Genomic DNA, 13,571 nt, shown 5'->3' on the forward strand with positions numbered 1-13,571 from the left:
CTTTAGTTACGAAACCTAACAGCTCATATCATTTAGACAGAAATTCCCCAAACAAGAGAGTTTTCAAACACTTCTTGCACATATTGAGGGAGTCAGCACTTTAAATGGAGGTGGGTAGCTCATTCCACCAGCAAAGAACTAAACATGACAAGAGTCTGGATTGAGATTTGATGCCACACATCAGCTAGACCTGAGTGGGTGAGAAGGAGAATAGGACCTCACAAGGGTCTCCATAAACATACAATAGGTGCTGACCCACTAGCTGCTCTATAGGCCAGCATCGAGGATTTGAACTTAATATGTGCTGCTATAGGGAGCCAAGGTAGTGACCTGAAAGGAAGAGTGACATAAGCCTGTCTTGGCTGGTTGAACACCAGACGTGCTGCTGCACTTTGAATCATTTGAAGCGGCTTGGTGGAGGTTCTGCTTGAACTTGCAGTAGTCCACATGTGATAAGACCAAAGCCTGGACAAGTAGTTGTGCTGCATTCTCCGTCAGATTTGATTTGAGCCTATTGACAGTTGTAACATGGTCAGTGAAGGACAGCTGGTCATCAATCACCACCCCAAGATTGCGTACCAGCTTGGCTGGTGTTAGTAAATAATCAACCATGTGGAACAGGGATGGGGTGTTGAATAGATGGCTGAGCTTGCATAACAAGGCCCATTTTTGCCAGGTTCAGCCTGGAGATGGTGTTCATTCAGCCATGTTGAGATAGAAGAAATCTGCAGATAATCTTTGACAAGGATCACAGAACACTTCTAAAGCTCCTCTGAAATCTGTGTCATGAACCATTTGGCTAATTCTGGAATGGAAAATATGCCATGTTCCCCAGTAAGTCCAGGCGACTGGCATAATGTAAGGTCTTGCATATCTCAGGGGTCTTAGAGTTTTGCTGTTGGGATTCTTCTTCTCCCTGTAAGAGTACCCTTGGTCAAATGGAATGGATCAAATGGAGAGCCTTCCAAACTCCAACTCCTATGAGTTGTGTAAACATCATCAGAACCTCATTTGGACTCAACATTGGCGCAAGCCAAGTGGTGGTGTTTGCCAACAAGCAGCTGGTGGCTGGTTGACGCTGAGAGCCCAATAGTGTTAGGCCTGTTTGAAACAAACATGTCAACTCACTGCTGCTGTGATCTTGGGTGCTTTTTTCCATTTAGAGTTTATTTTCCTGGAGTGATGTGTTGTTTATGTTTTTATACATATGATGTATTGTTATCATTGTTATGATGGCATCATCATACTACCTATTCTGAACATTTTGATTTTATTTCATTGATTGCTATTTTGTTGCATGGCAGCCTTGGCGCAGCAATCTTTGTTAGCAACAGCAATAAAACTTTTTATCTATCAGCAAATTAGCATTTAGATCAGGGCCCTGTGTTCCTTACAAAATGAGGTTCCTGTACATCAGGAGTGATTTATTGCTATTGCTTTCATTTAAAAAATAAATAAAATAAATATCTGTACCTTCCTGGCAGAGAAAGCCCATGGAACCATAACACACGTAGCTGTTCCACATTATATTTGTCTGCAGGTAAGCACAATCATAGCTAGTAATGCTGTCTGCTCCTGTGACCCAGTTGCTGTACAGTGTCTGGTTCCTATCAACCCATGCAAAGAAGTTATCGCTTGCCCTCCGATATCCAATCCACATGGAAATTCCAGAGTTTGGGACATTCAGCGTTCGTGCTGCTGAATTTATGACTGCCAGATCTTCAAAGCAGGACTGACAAGTACTCCTGGCAGCATCCCAGGTGAGAGAACCTGAGGGAATGTAAAACTGTTTCTCAAACGGGCTTGGGCTGGGGGGTGGACCTAGAAGGAAAGATTGGGAGAAACCATTAATACAAAAGTCAACAAATATGTTGTAAGAATTTCTTCTCTCCATGAGAACATATTGAGCAGAAATGGGCCTATCACCATAAATGTTACCTATCATTATATTCATATTGTGATAACAAGGTCCCCAAAGTATCACCATCTAATAAACTGCTTAGCAACGTATTCCACGTATTTTACATGGAATTTGACCTTAACTAAAATCCATCTGTGTCCCTGTGTTCTTATCGAAAAACTGCTTTATAATTTAGAACATATCTGACATATCACTTCTTAATCCTCCATTCCTTAAGCTGAAACAATTAAACTCCTTCAATGTTTCCTCATACACTATATGGCCAAAAGTATGTGGACACCCCTCCAAATTATTGAATTCAGTTGTTTCACTGTTAACCGGTCCGTGAAGTCTCTACGATTGATCGTCTGCTAAACCCAGGTAACTCAATGAAATGCCTCCAAAATACTTCCAATAAAACTTGTGAGGCTATTGCTGTATTTTTCAATCAAAAAATAAATGATATTGGAAATAATATTGTATGTCTCCGCAACACTGCAGATCTTCTTAAGCCCCAGTACTCCGTTATAAACAAATTAAATTCTTTCACCAGGATAGATTTATCTGATTTACATAAAATAATTTCTCAACTGAGACCCTCCACCTGCGTCCTTGACCCAATACCAAAAAGTTTTTTCAAAGAGGTATCGGGCGTGCTAATTGATAGTATTCTTGACATAGTAAACTCGTTATTAGATATGGGGGTCTTCCCAAACTGTCTTAAGACTGCTATAGTTAAACCCCTACTCAAGAAAAATAATCTTGACCCCTCTGCTTTTGAAAATTTTAGACCCATTTCTAACCTGCCTTTCTTAAGTAAAATTTTAGAGAAGGCAGTCATTATGCAGCTAAATGACCACCTTAATAAACATGCTATTCTTGATAAGTTTCAGTAGGGTTTCAGAACAAATCACAGCACAGAAACTGCACTCTTTAAAGTAGTAAATGACTTGCGGGTAAATGCAAACAGAGGCCATTTATCTGTTCTCATTCTCTTAGATTTGAGTGCCACATTTGACACCATTGATCACGATATTCTTAGAAATCGCCTTAGTCAATGTGTGGGCCTCTCTGGCAGTGTCTTAAACTGGTTTGAATCCTACCTGGCAGGTAGAAAATTGTGGTAATTACAACTCAAAGACACATGATATTCTATATGGTGTTCCACAAGGCTCTATCCTGGGTCCACTGCTTTTTTCGATTTACATGCTTCCATTAGGTCAGATTATCTCAGGGCACAACGTGAGCCACAACAGCTATGCTGATGACACGCAGCTTTATTTATCAATAGCACCTGATGACCTCGATTCTGTTGTTTCACTAGCACAATGTCTTACTTGTGTTTCTAAATGGATGAATAGATAATTTTCTCAAGCTAAATAAAGAGAAAACAGAAATTTTAGTGATTGGCAATAATGGATATAATGAGGTTATTAGAAACAAACTTGATGCATTAGGATTAAAAGTCAAGACGGAGGTAAAGAATTTAGGGGTAACTGTTGACTGTAACCTAAATTTTAAATTGCATATTAATCAGATCACTAGGACAGCATTTTTTCACTTAAGAAACATAGCAAGAGTTAGACCTCTTATATCATTGAAAGATGTTGAGAAATTAGTTCACGCTTTTGTTTTCAGTCGACTAGATTAATGTAATGCACTCCTCTCAGGACTACCCAAAAAAGACATAAATCGTTTGCAACTAGTGCAGAATGCAGATGCTAGAATCCTAACTAGGAAAAGAAAATCCGAACACATTTCTCCAGTTTTGATGTCACTACACTGGTTACCTGTGTCATTCAGAATCGACTTTAAAATACTGCTTACTGTTTACAAAGCCTTAAATAATCTCGCTCCATCTTATATAACAGAATGTCTGACACCTTATATTCCAAATCGTAACCTTAGATCCTCAAATGAGTGTCTACTTAGAATTCCAAGAGCTAAACTTAAAAGAAGTGGTGAGGCGGGCGGCATTCTGCTGTTATGCACCCAAAACCTGGAATAGCCTGCCAATAGGAATTCGCCAGGCTAATACAGTGGAGCACTTTAAAAAACTGCTAAAAACTCATTACTTTAACATGGCTTTCTCATAACTTCATTTTAGTTTAATCCTGACGCTCTATATATTCAATTAATTAGCATAACTATTCATGCTGGCTCTAAAATCCGTACTAACTCCTACTCTCTCTTTCGTTTCTTTTCCTGGTTTTCTGTGGTGGCAACCTGCACCACCACCACCTAATCAAAGCACCATGATGTTCCTACATTGATGGATTAAAAGCCAGAAGTCTTCATGACCATCATCATCAAGTCCTTCCATGAGAACCCTAAATACAAAGAGGACTGTTCATTTATGTTAGGCAGAATGCCCAGAGGGGGCTGGGCGGTCTCATGGTCTGGAACCCCTGCAGATTTAATTTTTTTCTCCAGCCGTCTGGAGTTTTTTTTTTTTTTGTTTTTTCTGTCCTCCCTGGCCATCTGACCCTACTCTTATTCTATGTTAATTAGTGTTGTCTTATTTTAATTCTTATTTTGTCTTTTTCTCTCTTTTTTCTTCATCATGTAAAGCACTTTGAGCTACATTATATGTATGAAAATGTGCTATATAAATAAATGCTGTTGTTGTTGTTGTTGTTGTTGATGGATGTACCTGGGCTTGGCTGATTCCAGAAGGATGCTAACTTCTAGACTGCATAGTGCCTACTGTAATGTCTGATGAAGGACAGATAATACTCTGGGGCTGTTTATTCAGGGTTTGTGTTAGGTCCCTTGGCTCCATTGAAGGGTATTGTTTATGTCACAGAGTAAAAAGATATTTGAAACAGTTGTGCACTTCCAGCTTGGTGGCAGCAGTTTGTGGAGGGTCCTATTCTGCTCCAGCATGACTGAGCTCCTGTGCACAAAGCCAGATTCACAAAGACATGGAGAACTTGAGTGGCCTGCACGGAGCTGCAACCTCAACCCTATTAAAGACCTATGGGATGAATTGGAACAAGAGTTTTGAGCCACATCTTCTCATCTACCATCAGTACTTGACCTCACAAATACTCTTTTGAATGAATGGACACAGATTCTCACAGACATACTCCAAAATCTTGTGGAAAGTCTTAGCAGAAGAATGGAGGCTCTTATGGGGGGACAACTCTTTATTAATGCTCATGGATTTGGAATGGGATGTCCCACAAGCTCATATAACTGTAGGTGTGATGCTCAGGTGTCCACAAACATTTGGCCATGCAGTATGTCACACACATGCGCTTAGGGGGCAGCCAAAGGGCCTAAAGGAGAGTAAAAGAATGAAGGTTAGGGGTTTGAAACAGAGAGCTAACTCTTTTTTCCCTCTTTCGGCAGGCCATCAGAAAAACAATAAACCGCTTTTACCTCAATCTCAAGCACAAATATCACTTTTGGCTCCCTCTGATGACTCCACTACCACTTCCGTCTCACAAAGATGTCATATTCAGCTATAATGACTCCATAATGATTTCACTTCCTCTGCATCCATGATCACATCATTTCCTGCCAGTTCCTTTTGCTATCATTTCCTTTCATCACCATATAAAAAGATCCACATCAAAGCTCCCAACTGTCAAATGTCTTTATTGCAAATTTTGACCCCAGTATCAGTCATCAGTGATTACTCGCCATTGGAAGACATTATACGGGGAATTCCCCCAACTCTTGACCTTGTACCTGTGTTTGTTTCTTCAGAAGTGTAACATAAGAATTTCATACCTGCTTGATCAGATTCAGAGTCTTGGAAGGCCGCAGCCTAACCCAACAGAATGAGCTGCGCAAAGCAAGAAGTAATCCTGAATGAGGGGAAAGGTACAATCGCCCACCACCCCACGTAGGGCCAATTTACAATAGTCAATTAACTTTTCATCAGCATATGGGAGGAAAACCAATATATTTAATTCACGTCTACAGATAAACAAATCAAAGTATAGGAACATAAAGTGGTATCCAAAATAACTAGTAAAGGAAAAGGAGAATCCAAATGGCAGGCAAGAAGCTACAAGGCTACAATCTAAAGTGAAGGCAATCCATCCTTGACTTTTCCGGGATCACATTTCACCACCGTGTTTATCAAAATATGCTCAGCTACAAACTTCACATAAAGTCTAACTTTCTCTCATCAGGGTCTGCGTCATTGACTCACAAGTCTTAACTCTGATATTTCTGTTCTAACCCCAGCTGATCCTTACTAAAGGCACCAATCCCATCAGAATCCCTCCGCGGTTAAGAACTTACTTACTTGTGTAAGCGGAGCCCGTGACTGAGTTCAGGCTTTGTTGGCATTTATTTGGGATCACTTGGAATGTGTACAAGCTGGCCGGGATCAGGTACTGCAGAACAGTCCCGGTGACGTTGCCCAGTGTGAGGGTTTGCGTCTGATTTGTAGGTCCGGTCACTTTCAGGGTATAGGAGGTCACCGGCCCTGGTGCCTGAGTCCAGTTCAGCGTGACTGAATAGCTGGTGATACTGGAGGCTGTCAAGGTTCCCTGATAGGGGTCTACAGTGATTTAAAGGGGTAAAAGAAAACAGAGAAATTAGTTAACAATGAGACTCAAAGACCCAGTCTCCCTTCAGAAAGTTGCATCTATTTGGGGCCTGAAATTAAATCTGATTGTCCAGAACTTTCCTTAATTCATGACTAGAGTCTTTGATTGTGATTTATTTAAAATATTGTACAAACCAATGAAAATATATGGTGGATTTAGAAAATAATCAGATTCCATCACTTTCTACATACATTAGTGCGTTGTTGATTTCACTTTAAATTGATGAATTTACCATTTTTGCCCATCAATCCACACTCAATAACCCATAATGACAAAGTGAAAACACATCTGCAGAAAGGTTTTCAAATTTATTAAAGCTCAAAAACTGAAATCTCACATTCATTTAAGTGTCCAGACCCTTAATTCAGTACTTTGTAGAAGCCCCTTTGGCAGTAATTCTAGCTTTGAGTCTGCTTGGTAAATCTCTATAAGGTTTGCACACCTGGATTTGGGCAGTTGATCCCCTGGCAGATCCTCTAAAGATTAGAAGGGAGATTCTGTAAACTGCCATCATTGGGTCTCTTCACAGATAATCTATGGGGTTTAAGTCTGGGCTTTGGCTGACCCACTCAAGGACATTCAGAGAATTGTCCCAAAGCCACTCTAGTATTGTTTTGGATGAATAATCCAGGTCGTTGTGTTGAAAGGTGACCTGTCGCTCCAATCTCCAGAACCCACCTTCTACAGACATGACTTCTTGACTCCACCTCTTCCTGCTTCTTCAATATATATATGACAGAACTCCATTGTTAGTCAGTTCCATTTTGAACTCCGCATGTAGAGATGTGTTTTATTTGTTGACCTTTTTCAGTATACAGGGTGGCCATCCCCAAACCTTTTTGTGCCTTCGATTTATTCCTTATTACACAAGCTGCTCTGTTAAAAGGGCATGCAAACTTAGGAGATGATAAGAAGTATGCTGTCCAGCTGCTCATTTTATTCTGAATAATTCCTTAATCTCCTATCCATCCAGCCTGGACACTCAGTTTGCCTCCAACTTGTGGCCTACAGCCCTGATGGTGTGCATCACTCTCAGGCTCCTGACACAGGGGGGCAAACAGATAGAATCAAGACAGACACCAAGGCTTCTGATGTGTCCTAGCTCTTTAAATGTTTTCTTTTACATTCATTAGTTTAGCGTTTCTCAACCTTTAAGTATTTGTGACCTGAGTTTTCATAACAGTTTTTCTGAAAGGAGTCCACTAATACCAATTTGTCCTTTTTTAATTAATGATATATAATAGATGCATATTTTATTATGCCTACTTAACTTTTATCGACATTTATCTAACTCTATATTTATTTTTCTAGTATCAGAATGTAGTTTAAGTTAATTTGTTTTGGTTTCAATAGATGTATTTTTCATATTTTCGATTCTTGTTTTCTTTTTTCACATCTTCGTGCCCCCTTTTTTGTTACTTTGCCCCACACTTTAAGAACCGCTGCATTAGTTACTCATGGTGATCTCCATTGAGGGACTGCATCATGTGAATTGCAGTCCCTTTGCAGTGTATTTGTATGCACTTGGTGGTTGGTGAGTGTCTCCTTTTTGCTGTTGCTTATTCTTTGGGTTAACTGGCTTTTTGATGTTAGACTCTTCTGTTTCCGGTTTATGATTTCTGGATCTTGTACTGGGACTTTGTTTGCCTTGGATTATCTTTGCTGTTTCAGGCAACTCCTTTTGCCAATTGTGCACTGTGGAGTTTTACTTTCTTACAGAGTAATTTTGTAAAATAATCTTTAATTTATAAAGATATTTTGTTTGCCCTTTTTGTCTCCTAGGCAAGGGTTTTGCAGTTATCCCTTCTCTAGTTGAGCATTTTTGACATATTGGGGGCACTCAAGTACTCCCAGATGGGCTTAAAGTAGAGAAGGACAAACAAACTGTAATTGCCTTTACCTCACTACTAGCGCGTAGACTTGTCTTGCTCAACTGGAAGAATCCCACCCACCACTTTTAAGTCAGTGTGTTACTGACATCCTATACTACTTCAAATTGGAAAAAAATAAATTCTGACTTAGAGGATCTCTTCAAAACTGGCAGGATCTAAACAATAATATTTTAGAATAAGCTTCTCTAACAGGGAAAAGGATACTCTTCCTTCCTTGCTGTTTTTAAAGATTTGCTTTGTTGGTTGGCTCTCCTCTCTTTCTTTTGGGTCGGGTTGAGTTTTGGTTTATTAAATTTCATTTGATTGTATGGAATGTTATTTGCTTTTAATTAAAATCAATAAAACAAATAATAATATGTATAAAAAATTATTTGTTTGCCCATTTTGTCTCCTATGCAAGGGTTTGCAGTCTAGTTGGCCATTTTTTATACATTGGGGGCATTCAGGAATATATTTTTTTGAACTTTGATGTGGAAACATACTTTTGCCCTGTTGTAGGCTGAAGTCAGACACTCTTAGTTGATCTCAGGCTACTTTAGGGTGGAGCAGTGGAAATGCTGGTCTGCTTTCCTGATCAGTTTGGATGACTCACACTACTTTTTTGCCTTTTGTCGGTGGAACACAACAACTAGCACTCTATATGTTAAAAAATGCCACCTGACTTGTTTAAATATATTTTTAACTCTATGCCATTTCTGCATGTCTCATGAACCAACCAGTCCAAAAGGTCCAAAAACTCCATAATGGTGGGATAAGCAAAGAGAAGTTAAAAGTACCAACATAAACACATATAGGACAATCCCTGGTACCTCTTTGGGTCTTTCTAAGTGCGTTCGGACCACTGTCTGTATGGTGGGATGGGTCACCCACTTGTCCACCACAAAGTACCACAAACAGGTACTTCCATTTCCATCTTTCACTTCTCATCACTACCTCACCTAACTACGTCTGGCCGATTGATTCTTTGCCCCAAGTTTCATACCCTTATTGAGCTTTTGGCCTCAACGAGTGATTACTTTTGGAATTTGGTTGGCCCTCATTTCACAATAGAAACTCTAAGATAGAGCCCCCAGTGATAGCCCCCACTGACCCTAAACCTTAAATGGCTCATTCGTCCAGGTAGTCCTCCATCTGCCTGTCCTCTTAAGAGGCCAATCTGGCCCTCATTCACCCAGCTCATGATTATGTGCTGGCCAATGCGATGAGCATACAGTTTCGTAAACTTGATGCTAAAATTGGTTTTGTAGCTGATTTTATAATTGCACAACATGAAATTAGACAAAGAGGTTTTTGAAGGTTGGGTGACAAACAAATAATATTGTCCCATAAAACCTCCTTGACACTTCGTGTTTACCGGTGTTCTTTTCTGAACAGTAAAGCATATAATTAGTAACACATTGTTAAGATTAATTCTGCTTATGCGTCTCATTGACATTGCTATGGAGGACTGCAGTCTGTTTTATTAAAAATGTGAAATGCTGCATATTTTCTTAACAACGTCACTCTAAAAACACACCATCATGAACACTGCTGTGTTTTGTCCACAAGAAAACTCACTACATGCTGCTGCTGCCAAACGCCTGCCATTAACTAACCGCCTTAACCTAGTTGAGGATATGCACGCTTCCAGTGATTGTTTCTCCTTCACTAGAGATCTTTATTTTAGTATTTAAGGAAAGGCAGAGACATGTGGAATTAATTAATGAAAGCACTTCCTAATAGGAAACAAACATTATGTCTCAGCCAGCCGTTCTCCCCTGCCTGGAGTTCACGGTTGTGTATCTTGTTTGTATTGTTTAAAATTATGCCATTTGTTTGTGTTAATTTTTATTTTAATTATTATGTACATTTTCCTTTATGTTAATTTGTAAAGGGGAATAGCCCAGGTTATGTTCCATGTGTTTTTGTGGGTAGTTCCCCAAGGGGTGTGGTCACCTGCCAGTCACCACCAGGAACAGCCCTCCACCTTGTTTTTAGGAGGGCCTTCCATAGCTGCTGGTGGTTTAGTTCAAACGCGATAGGGAGTTGAGAGTTCATGTGTATTTACTGTGCCTTTGCTATAACATGTGTGATTTTCTGGTATCTCGAACCTGTGCTCAGTTTTTTGACTACGTCTTTTGATTCTGTATTGGGACTTTGTTTATGGTTTTTTGAACCTATACTCAGCTTTTGACTACGCCTCCGGATTCTATTTTGGGACTTTGTGTGCTGTGATTGCCTTACCTTTGCTGGCAATTTTCTTGAGCTTTTCGGAGCTTCATCTATTGCAGAGCCTTTTGATAAAATAAAGCTTTTATTTAATAAAGATTTTTCAAGGCCCTTTTTGGTGTCTAGTTGGGGCTTTTGACTATACCACCCAGAGGGCAACCTTTGAAGTATTTTTTGGAACTTTGGAACTTACCAGTCACAACGCTAAAAGCCTTACTTCTTATGTGAACGGCACGAAATTCACTGAAGGTAGAATCATTATTCTGGGTTTCACTGCAAATTCATTTTGCACATATCGTTTCGCTCTTTGTTAATGCTGCCCTCTAGCATCAGGGGGAACTCAGGGTGCAGCCATTGCTTCTTCTTGTTCCATGTGTCTCGATCTGAAATTCTTCTGCATCCTCTAGTACAGTGATACTGTAGTGGTACAGTTTCCCTGGCACATCTACTGTATGATCCCACTAAATCAGATAAGAACCTTTCTTGGGAAGTGTTGATGGCTTTGCATTGATCTGTTTATAACCGGTTTAACAAGCATGGTTTGCTATAACCCTGAGCACACACATCAGAAGCATTGTTGTTAGAACATTAGGACATTACAGCAACCCAGACAAGAACAGGCCATTCAGCCCATTACAGCTCACCAGGCCTGTCCTCTTATTCCAAGTGCCTGTGGGTCTCAGTGAAAAGAAAAGCAATGTTTGTGCAAAATTTACCCTTCACAAGTTTTCAACTGTGTCCCTGTGTTCTTGATGAACTCATTTTAAAGTCACAGTCTCAATCCACTGTACTAATTCCCTTCCTAATTTTAAACATTTCAGTCAGGTCTCCTCTGAATCTTCTTTTGCTTAAACTGTAAAGGCTCAGCTCTTTTAATCTTTCTTCATAACTCATCTCCCGTAGTCCTGAATCAGCCTTGTCGCTCTTCTCTGGACCTTCTCTAGTGCTGCTATGTTCTTTTGTAGTCTGGAGAACAAAACCTCACACATGACTCCAGATGAGGCCTCACCAGTGTGTTATAAAGCATGAACAGAACCTTCTTGGACTTGTACTCCACACATCAAGGCGCTATATAACCTAACATTCTGTTAGCCTTCTCAATGGCTTCTGAACACTGTCTGGCTGTTGATAGCGTTGAGTCCACTACAACTCCTAAGTCCTTCTCATAAGGTGGACTCTCAATTTTCAGACCACCCATTGCGTATTCAAACCTAATATTTTGACTTCCTATGTGTTATTTTTTACATTTACTGACATTAAATTTCATCTGCCACAAATGCCTGTGATGATTCAATGAGTTCATGATTATCTGCCAATCCAACTATCTTAATATCATCTGCAAACTTAACCAGGTGTTACTTATATTCCTATCTAAATCATTTATGAATATTAAAAACAGCAACAGCCCCAGCACTGCCCCCTGCTGGACACCACTCTTAATATCAGCCAATTCCAATGAGGTTCCTCACACAATCACCTTCTGTGTCTGAGCCAATTCTACACCCATTTACACCCCATACCCTGAAGTCCCACTTCTTTTAGTTTGATGCCCACCCTCTCATGTGGCACCTTATCAAATACTTTCTGAAAGTCAAGATCAATAATATCGTATGCTCCACTTTGATCATATCTTTTTTGTTGCTTCCTCATGGAAATCCAGCATGTTAGTAAGACATGGCCTCCATATTCTGAACCCATGCTGACTGCTCAGTAAAACTCCTGTTCTTGCCACGTGCTCCTCAGTCTTAATAGTTCCTTTTATTATTTACCTGTGATGCACATTAAGCTTACTGGCCTGTAGTTGCTTGCATCTGCCCGGTCCTCTTTTTAATATAATAGAATAATCTTTGTCATTTTCCAGTCCTTCATAGTTTCCCCAGTACATGGTGATTCCCTAAAAATATGTGTCAAGGTTTTATATCTGTACTTGCTAACCTCCTTAAGAACTCTAAATATCATCTGGTCCTGAACATTTGTTTGATTTCAGCCTATTTAATCTGAGCAGCTCTTCTCCCTCAGCAATTTCCAAATCACTCAGTACCTCCTTATTAGTCTCTTTTACCACAGAGAGATTATCTACTTCCTTACATTTGAAAACCTCAGAAAAATGTAAGTTTAGAGCATCTGCAATTTCACTGTCTGTGTTTTTAATTCCTCTTTACTATTTCTGATGCACTTCACCTCCTCCTTGACTGTTCTTTTACTATTAAAATATTGAAAGAATCTCTTTGGGTCGTCTTTAGCCCTATCTGCTATATTCCTCTCTAACTGCCTTTTAGCTTCTGTAATATCCATCTTACTGGTTGTCCTCATGTTCTCATATGCCATATGCCTTACAGTGGAGTGACTGGTCTTATATATAGTCTTATGTTCTACACAAATTAAGTAAACACTGAAGTAAATTTACTGTTAACATTATCTTTCTAGGTCTGGTATTTGTCTGTGTATGGCTTGGATATCATTACAGTTGTAATCCTCTTCTTGGGTCCCAGTATGGTATCAGCTTTCTTATTTGAGTCCGCATATGAAAATGCTTAAGTACCCCTGCTCTGCCACTTTCTTACCCATTGAAAGCTAACTTTATCAATAATTTCAGCGGTGTTCACTCACTCAGCACAATCCTGCTAAATGTGTATTTTTACAATGTGCATCATACAGACCAATTTCACTCCTGAATAATGATGTTAAGATACTCTCAAAAATTATAGCTAGAAGGATGGAGAAAGTGCTGCCCTCGGTAATATCACAGGATCAATCTGGATTTATTAAAGGCCGACACCTATCTTCCAATCTCCGACGCTTGTTTAATGTTATATATTCACCAGCAAAATCAAACACCCCAGAGATATTACTATCATTAGACACAGAAAAATCATTTGATATGATTGAATGGAACAACCTTTTCACTGCATTGGAGAAATTTGGGTTTGGCCCGAATATTTGTGCATGGATCAAACTACTGTATACCAATCCAGAAGCTTCAGTTTGTATTAATAACATTTG

General features: G+C 39.6%; 1 protein-coding gene across 1 annotated transcript in view; it reads right to left on the reverse strand.

Moving 5' to 3' along the window:
* The window catches only part of LOC114649576 (uncharacterized), an 80,471-nt gene that overhangs the window by 20,081 nt on the left and 46,819 nt on the right, over positions 1 to 13,571 (reverse strand). Inside the window, exons 5-6 of the mRNA XM_051924780.1 lie at positions 6,162 to 6,419; positions 1,474 to 1,821 (exon numbers count right to left, since the gene is read on the reverse strand). Of these exons, the coding sequence (XP_051780740.1) occupies positions 1,474 to 1,821; positions 6,162 to 6,419 (606 nt within the window). The remainder of the gene's footprint in view (positions 1 to 1,473; positions 1,822 to 6,161; positions 6,420 to 13,571) is intronic.

Source organism: Erpetoichthys calabaricus, chromosome 3, assembly GCF_900747795.2.
Source record: "Erpetoichthys calabaricus chromosome 3, fErpCal1.3, whole genome shotgun sequence".
NCBI classification, from domain to species: domain Eukaryota; kingdom Metazoa; phylum Chordata; class Cladistia; order Polypteriformes; family Polypteridae; genus Erpetoichthys; species Erpetoichthys calabaricus.